Source organism: Glycine soja, chromosome 11 (assembly GCF_004193775.1).
Source record: "Glycine soja cultivar W05 chromosome 11, ASM419377v2, whole genome shotgun sequence".
Classification (NCBI taxonomy): Eukaryota; Viridiplantae; Streptophyta; class Magnoliopsida; order Fabales; family Fabaceae; genus Glycine; species Glycine soja.
In genome coordinates this window covers 19,242,872-19,252,013 of record NC_041012.1, presented here as the reverse complement: position 1 = coordinate 19,252,013, position 9,142 = coordinate 19,242,872, and the positions used below count along the sequence as shown (strand labels likewise).

Genomic DNA, 9,142 nt, shown 5'->3' with positions numbered 1-9,142 from the left:
ATTACATTAACTTCAACATAGTTGAAACAAATAGAAAATGCATCAAAAACTACAATTAACTAATACTAATTTTGCATTAAATCATGTTGTGACCGAGACATGTCATCTTCCATTTTGATTATCGGTTTACTAAAAACAACTAAAATTTCTATTGGACCAAATTGTTTCCAGTAGTTAGACTGTACTAAGACCTTCAGCACATCATCGTCAGTTTTTAGCTTAATAATTTCAAATTTGATAACTTTGTCTGAATACTCAAAATAACCTGGTTGTCGAAAAAACAATCGTCTTATCTTTTGTGATTCATGAATAGCATAATGGGGAATCCCTTGAGGTGCAACTTGCTTGATCACATCCTTTAGTCCATCGATGGTACATCCCGATGGAATGTCAAATCTTTTTGGATTTTTTCCTGTGAACGAGTAACCCACAAAGTCGTGTTGCCGTGGCATATTCCACCTCCCGTTGTAATATAGCAGGGCATCATGAGTAGGGGTCATAGTGGCTTGAAGTAAGTTTAATATACCATCCATTGTTCTACCAATGGTACATAATAACTCAATCGGGTCAACACTCGAGTATTGATCATTATGCATTAACATTGTGTCAACATCATCATCATTTTTCAATTGCATAGATTGAAAGCCAAATTGGCTACCTGCATCTGCAAATAGTTGCCGGTAGTAAATTTCATCCAAATATTGATCGTCGGTTAGTTGAAGGGTATTGTGCATTCTACTTTTTAGTGTTTCAAAACCACAATCGATAGGTACTCGAATGGGTATCGGAGTGGAACTTTGGAAATAAACACTAGATTCATTGTGAATAATCGATCCATTTGGAAAAATAAAAGTTAATCTGGAGTTGACAACGGTCTAACTGCTTGTTTCTCCCAAAAATGACAATTTCTTGTAAAGTTTTGTTTCTAAAGTTGGATTGGGCGAGAATGTGTGATTTTTGAGAGTGTTGGTGTGGTATAATAGATGTTGTTCACTAAGACTGCTTGTGTTATTTTTTTTTAAATAGACGCGTGTCACTTCCTATGTGTTGTCAACTACAACAATGTTGTGTCATGCTTTAATTTTGCATCAGACATGCATTGTTACTATCAGAACTAAAACAACTCCGTAGTCATTTCTATGTCAGTGTGTACGTGTAGTATTCATTTTTTTTAAACATAAGCATGCAATTCACAGTGTGTTGTCAACTTTGAGAACGATTTATGATTCTTCAATATTACAAAAAACATACATTCGTAATTTGTTATGGACGAATTAATTTATTCCTCAAATCAACATTAACGGCTAATTAACGATAGTTGGATGACAAAAATTTGTATCGCATAATTAAAAATGTGTCCATAAGTAAGGCACCTAAATTATAAATCTACCAAATGTTACTGTAAATACATAAATGTACGAAATAGATAAATTATCCAAAAAATAATAAATGACATGTATAAGGCAAATAACAAAATAACTTCAATGACCATCCGTACGTCGCCTACACCTCGATCTGTGACCTACAGTTGGTTGGCGAATGTAGCTTCTTGCGATGCCCATACATTCTTCAGCAACAATATAGGCTTTTTTTCCTTCGATTAGGATCCTCAAGTTCAATAGCCTCTCCAGCTTATCAGCAATTGCTACAAAAGCATCCTAGCAAGTGAAAAAAACAAGCATAACAATTGTTAGTAATAAAATAGAAAAGAAAACAACAAACACAAAATACCAAAAAAATGTATTAGCACTGCTTGTCCAAGATGATGCACATCAGCGTCTGCCTCATCAGGTGTCACTACCGCCATCGATTGTTGATCACATCTAGTTCAACAATGTATCATATTGCTGAACCGGTGGAACTCTAGGAGGATCCCCTGGCTGTTCCGGACTCGTGAATGGGTGTGAAATCATGTAGAACCAATCCATGTAATCTGGTGAACATTGGTCAGACACTACACAGATTTGTCCTACAGGTGCAATGTAGTCACTGAACTGCATTCATCTATCATCCACTTCTTCAACAGAAACTGAAGGCACAATAGGATGTGGTGGAATAGTCTGGATGTATCCAAACTGTCGTACAACCCTCTCCGGTCGATGAATGACCGTCAAGGGACCCCATCTGAGATGGTCGAAAAATGACGTGATGACCTCAAATTCTCTAAATGAACGATGGTCACCATACGAAATCCAGCACATTACGTCAGGGGTCAGTCTGTCCAAATGCCTGTGATACGTCGACACGAGAAATGCCTTGCCAAAGGTCCATCAGCATGCACACAGTCTCCTCTCATCATAATCCTCGACAGCTAGGGCGGAACCAATGAATGGGAAATGCTTTTACATCCAGCACTAAATATATTTTGCAAACATATTCATTAAATTACGCAACAACATATAATAATCAACACCAATGAAAAAATGTTCTAGTAACATTTGAACTAACATGTAACAGAGTGATATGTCCTGCAAGCTGCCTCACCATGCTCTTTGACACCTCATTTAAATTATCATACATGTGCACAAGTACAGCAGTGCCCCAAGCGTAAGTCTCACTTTGCGTCAAGTCATGTAGTGCATCCAAGAATACCACGTGCACATGTGTGGCACTCTTGTTAGCAAAGAGTGTGCATCCAAGCAGATGCAAAAAATATGCTCGCGCTGTTATAATCCAGTGACATGCGTCGATTTTTGTCTAATACACATCTCGCAGCCACAATAGTCGAACATAAGAGCCATGACATTGAATCGTCTCTGTTCTCACCTCTGCAGCGCTGACCTCGAGTAATTCGACCAACATCTCGACAGCGTTGTAGACATGAAGTTGCTCGAAGTTATGGAACGCTCCTACGATAGGCAAATGTAGCAATGATGCCACATCATCCAAGGTGATAGTCACCTTTCCGACGGGCAAATGGAAACTATTAGTTTCCTTATGCCAGCGTTCCACAAAATCATACATTAGTCCTTGATCACTCGTATCTAGGGAACATGCGATCAGAGGAATTAGTCTGCTAGCAGCCACAAGGCCTTCAATCTCTAAAGCAGGCCTCTGAAACTTAGTCATCTTCCTTCCATGGGAAACTAGCTTTAGCTCAGGATATTCCTGCAAACAATAACATCGATCATGTAAAAAATAATTATTAAGTTATGAACTATGTGCTTTATGTTTTTTAAAAATAACATACCTCTCCATTCCAGACTCTCAGAGTAATGTGATTTTCATAATCTCTCAGAACTGATGTGTCATGGGGTCCGCCTGGAAAACCCTAAGCATCAGTAACAACTTCTTCAACAGGTGCTTCTTGCTGCTCTTCGTTCAATTCCTCTACGACCATAGGAGGATCCTCAACAACATGCTCCTGCTGTCACTGCCTATGGGCAGATGCGGTAGGCCTTCGCCGCTGGGGGACATCATTATCATCGTCACTGGCTTGTGTTGGATCAAGTGGCCTCAGAATAATTAAGAAGGAGAGGTTGAATTAATTATTAATGTGTCTTTGACTAATTAAAAATTTATCCTTCTTAATGTTACTAGATTCAACTAGGCTTTTACTACAAAGTTAAGAAAGTAAAGAACAGAAATAGAAACTTAACCAAAAGTAAAAGAGGCAATTAAAAGTACACAGCGGAAATTAAAAAGTGTAGGGAAGAAGAAGATAAACACAAGATTTATACTGGTTCAGCTACAATCCATGCCTACATCCAGTCCCCAAGCAACCAACGGTTCTTGAGATTTCTTTCAACCTTGTAAAATCCTTTACAAGCCAAAGATCCACAAGGGATGTACTTTCCCTTGTTTTCTTTGAACAACCAAGTGGATGTACCCTCCACTTGAACTGATCCACAAGAGATGTATCCTCTCTTGTTCTCAGTATAACAACCCAAGTAGATGTACCCTCTACTTGTGCCACAAAGGATGTATCCTCCAGTGTGTTAAGACAAAGAATTCTCAGGCAGTTAGTCCTTTGAATCTTTGTAAGGGGAAACAAAAGATATTTCAAGCGGTTAGTCCTTTGAAATTTTTTGTTTAAGGGGAAGGGAAGAATCAAAAGAATTCTCAGGCGGTTAGTCCTTTGAATTCTCTTGGAAAGAGAGAAGGGAGACACAAAAGAATTCAGGCGGTTAGTCCTTCTATTCTTTTGGAAAAGGGAGAAGAGAAGAAAAGATAGCACACTTTTGTTTTCTGTAGAATTTTCACTTGTAGAAAAAAAAAGGTTTGGAAAAACAAAACTTAGACAGCTTTTTGGCAAAGGAAGAACAATAAGAGAAATAAGTAGAAAGGAATTCTTAGAAGTTTCTCAAAAATTGCTAAAGAGTTGTAAAAGTTCTATTGAATGTAAGTCAAGGTCTTACTTTTATAAACTCTTCATGTCTGGTCAAGAAAATCATTAGAAGAGTTATAATCTTGAGAAAATCATGTCAAGAGTTACAACTTTTGACTTTTTATTCAAAAGTTATCACTGGTAATCGATTACCATAATCATGTAATCGATTACACTGCATTTTATGAAAAGTTGTGACTCCTCACAATTGGATTTGAATTCCAACGTTCAGATACACTGGTAATCGATTACCAATATAGTGTAATCGTTTACACTATTTGAAAAATATTTTGGAACGTTGCAAATCAGTTAAAAACATTTTGAAATCAAATTTGGTCACTGGTAATCGATTACATGAAACTAGCAATCGATTACCAGAGAGTAAATACTCTGTAACTTAGAAAATTTTTTAGAAAACTCTTTTGTAAAACAAAATTGTGCTATGTTTGGATTTTTTTGAAAAAATATTTCCCTTGTGAAGTCTTGACTGTTGCTTCTCGATTTCTTCTCTTGAATCTTGAAATCAACTTCTCTTGAATCTTGAGTCTTGAATCTTGAGTCTTGAATCTTGATCTTTGAAACTTGATTCTTTGGAACTTGCTTAACTCTTGATTCTTTGGCATCATCTAAATAATTTTGGAAATCATTGCTTCCACAGCTTGTCTCTTCCCTAGGACTCTTCCCATTGTTTTGTCTAAAGCACGACCAGTACTTCTAGTTTTAACCATTATCTGCACAATATTTTTAAAACTATTGTGTATTTATGTTTCAATCATTTTTTTAAAAATAACTAACAATTTTAAAATATTTTGAATTTTTTATTCAATCATTTTTAAATAACTAACAATGTTAAAATATTTTGAATTTTTGATTCAATCATTTTTAAATAACTAACAATGTTAAAATATTTTGAATTTTTTATTCAATCATTTTTAAATCACTAACAATGTTAAAATATTTTAAATTTTGATTTAATCATTTTTAAATAAATAACAATGTTAAACTATTTTGAATTTTTCTTTCAAATTTTTTTTAAAACTAACTAACAATGTTAAAATATTTTGTTAACCAACTAACAATTTTAAAATCTTTTACATTTTCATTCAAATCATTTTTGAAAGCAAACAATTTTAATATATTTTAAATTTTGGTTTCAACACTTGTTTTAAACTAACTAACAATTTTAAATTATTTAAAATGTTTGTTTCAATTTTTTTAAAACTAACAAAATTAAATTATTTTCAATGTTTGTTTCAATATTTTATAAAACTAACAAAATTAAATTATTTTAAATATATTTTAAAATATTGTTTCAATCATATTTTGAAATTTAAATTTTGAATTCATCAAATTTTTAAATTTAAAATCAATTTTCATTTAAATTTTTGTTTCAATCAATTCTAAATAATTAACTCAAAATTTTAAAATCTTTTAAATTCTGGTGTCAATATTTCTTATAGCTACCAAATTTAATATATTTTAAAATTTTATTTCAATCATTTTTTATAACTTACAAATTTGTTACACAATTAAAATATTTGTTTCAATATTTTGTATAACAAATTTAAATAATTTAAATTATTAGTTTGAATTATTTTTATAACTAACAAACTTTAATTATTTTAAATATTTTTAATGATTTCAATATTTTTCTTAACTAGCAAATTTAAATATTTGTTTTATTTTTTTAAAAGATAAACAAATATAATATTACAATATTTTAATTTAATATTTTGGCCTAACTAATCTAATCTAATCTTAATTTTGGAAATCTAATCTAGTCTAATCTTATATTAATATACTTAACATATAAATTAGAAAAATTATCCCCACACACCATAATATAAAAAGAAGAATGACCAAATAATCCCATACATAATAAAAAAATTAATACATTATCAAATTTCACAAATTATTAAAAAAACATAACTACACTACAAAATAATTTAAAAAATGATTTCCAATTTTTTATTTTCAATTTTTAAAAAAATTAAAAAAAAACATACGGATTGTTGATCCGTATGTACCATACGGATTGTAATCCGTATGTACCATACGGAATGCTGATCCATATGGTTCATACGGATTGGCAATCCGTATGAACCATACGGATCAGCATGGGTTTTTTTGCCAGAAAAATTATGTTTTTCCACCATTGATTTAGTTTAAATAACAACAAACAAACCCATTCATTCAAACCAACAACAAACCAATAGCAACAAATCAAGCAACAATAGTGGGAGAGGATACAAAGGATAACTTACTAGGAAGAAGATGAACCCAACAAGAAGAAGCAGCAGCGAGAGAGGAAGCAACGAACAACACTAAACAACACGAAGCAGAAGCGGCGCGCGAGAGAGGAAGCACCAATGTGTGTGAGAAACTTCTGTTGTTGTGCGTGAGAAGAAGCAAAGAAAAAGGAACAAGAAATAAGAAACAGAGCTGAGGAAGAAGAGGGAGAAGGAGAAGACGAAGCAGAAGCGGTGCGGTAGGGAGAGAACAAGTGACTCGTACAGACGAGTCACTGTTGCTTTATATATTAAATGGGTGAAGGGCACTTTAGCCCTTTCACCTAGGATGTTGGGTGTCCCAGCAAAAATGTTGGGTGCCCAAAGTAACACCCAAATATCTTTAGCAAGATACCATGTTGGATACCTCCCCTAAGCTAAGGGCATCTTATTCATGGGCCTCTGTAGTCAAGGCAACAACTATTCTTCGTGATGGTTTTCATTTTCGTGTGGGTGAGAGTAACTTGTCCATTTGGTTTGATAAATGGAGTAGCCATAGTACCTTAGCTCAGTTCGTGGACTATGTGCATGTTAGTGATATGAATCTAAATCTGAAGGTTATTTTACATAATGGTGAGTGGAACTAGACCATGCTTTCTACTCCTCTGAACCTTACAGTTAAATCCTACATTAGTGTTGTCTTTCTTTGACAAGATATGCATGATATTATCATTTAGGAGCCTTCTTCTAATGGTTTTTATTCAGACAAGTCCGCCTATCATTAGATCTTGTGAGCCCGATTTTCCCTTTGTTAAGTCAAAAAACATTTGTGTCTTAAAGACGAATCAGGACTCTTAATTATTTTTATTAGATGCAAATAAATACAAATGATAAAATTTGTGTCTAATGTGCTATCAAATCATGATCTGTATTTTAGCGTCCAATGTTTTAGACGTATCTCTAACAAACACAATCTGGCATAGCATTTAAGACCTTTATTTAATACTCTACGTCTGAGATTTTGTTTTGTATAAACATTCTCCTAGGACCTGTCAAAGTCCTATGAAGAATAAATAAAGTCCAAGTTTTAAAAGTGTTGATCTTCATCAAAAGATGTGCTCTGTTGTGCAAACATGCTCTGATTTTTGTTGAAGTGTTTGTAATGCCAACCTATCAGTATGAACTCTCTGTATGAAGAAGGGACATTCATTTAATGCAAGCATTAAATGCCCCAACAATCACAATTCATCAAACAAAGAACTTGAGAGAAGAATCAATCCATTAAGAGACAACATACACTTGAAGATGAAGATTATAAATAGAAGAAGCTTTGAAAAACAAGACACGAATCAATCTTGCACAAAAAAATTCTTTCATTCTTTCTTGTAAAGCTTTCTATAAATATTTGTATAGATAAAAAGCTCTTAGAACACCTTGTATACCTTAAGAGAAAGAACCAAAGTATTGAGTGTGATATTCATCTATAAGGCGATCATCTTTTAGTCAATGAGCAAACTTATACAACGAATCTTGTTGATTTGTTTTGATCCAACAGTATCTTAGTAGGACAAAGAATATTGGTTTGAATTCAAGCTTGGGTAGAGCTTGTTACTATAAGAGCCAAAAGTGACAGTGAAAAATACTTATAACTTTTGTTAAGTTGTGGAACTTGGTAGGTTGCCAAGAACTGAATGTAGTCTCGATGGTAGAGATTGGTGGTAGAGACGAACCAATATAAAACCTTGTGTGATCTTCTTTACTGCTTCCCTTCGTGTTTAATTGACATGGGGTTTGGATTTGTTTTTAGATCTTATATTTGTTTTTTGTCTGTTAACAAAATCATTTCCTCATCGTTTGATCAAGATTTTCTCAATATCTTTTATTTGTTTTAAGTAAAACTCATATCAGACAATAAACATGTGTTTTTTTATTTGTTTGAAATTTCTAAAAACACAATCCAACCCCCTTTCTTGTGTTATTTCCCTCACCCTTAGATCTTATATTTGGTTTTTATCTGTTAAGAAAACCATTTCCTCATTGTCTGATCAAGATATTCTTAGTATTTTTTATTTGTTTCAAGTAAAACTTGTATCAGACAATAAACATGTGTTTTTTATTTAAGAAAAGTTTAAAATTTCTAAAAACACAATTCAACCTCCCTTGTGTTATTTGTTTACACTCATGATGCTTTGCAAGATGTTGGAGCATAAGTGTGGGCTTTAGATATTCTAGAAAATATAAAACACTTTCTCTGGCTCTTAAGCCATAATTTTGTATCGATTAACGTGTTGAGGTTCACATGAACCTTTGCTTTGATTCTTTTTGTGGAAGGTGTGGCATGGAGTAAGAAACATTATTTCATGTACTTAGAGATTGCACCAAAGCTTCTAGAATTTGGGAGGCTTTCAACTTCATCTTTGTCACTGTTGATCCTGAGGACAATGCACCAATTTGGATGTTCAACAATGTTACTGGCCCTTGTGGAATCTTGTTCTTTGTCATTGCATGGTTCATTTGGCAGGCTAGGAATATGGAGGTTTTCTAACACGACGTCTGGCATCATTGGTTCGTCGTCAACCAAATTCAT

General features: G+C 33.5%; 1 protein-coding gene across 1 annotated transcript; it reads right to left on the bottom strand.

Moving 5' to 3' along the window:
* Nucleotides 1–2,697: 2,697 nt before the first annotated feature.
* On the bottom strand, nt 2,698–9,142 carry LOC114373015 (protein MAIN-LIKE 1-like). The gene is made up of 3 exons (XM_028330576.1): nt 8,935–9,142; nt 3,191–3,261; nt 2,698–3,108 (listed from the first exon to the last, which is right to left on the bottom strand). The coding sequence occupies exons 1-3, from the start codon at nt 9,140–9,142 to the stop codon at nt 2,698–2,700; spliced, it is 690 nt and encodes a 229-aa protein (XP_028186377.1).

Excerpts from the sequence above, each read along its gene's own strand:
- LOC114373015 (XM_028330576.1), bottom strand. The coding sequence starts at position 9,142 with ATGAATTTGGTTGACGACGAACCAATGATGCCAGACGTCGTGTTAGAA. Across the intron at positions 3,262-8,934 it reads CCCAAATTCTAGAAGCTTTG|GCGGACCCCATGACACATCA; the intron begins GTGCAATCTCTA and ends AGGGTTTTCCAG. Across the intron at positions 3,109-3,190 it reads TGAGAGTCTGGAATGGAGAG|GAATATCCTGAGCTAAAGCT; the intron begins GTATGTTATTTT and ends TATTGTTTGCAG.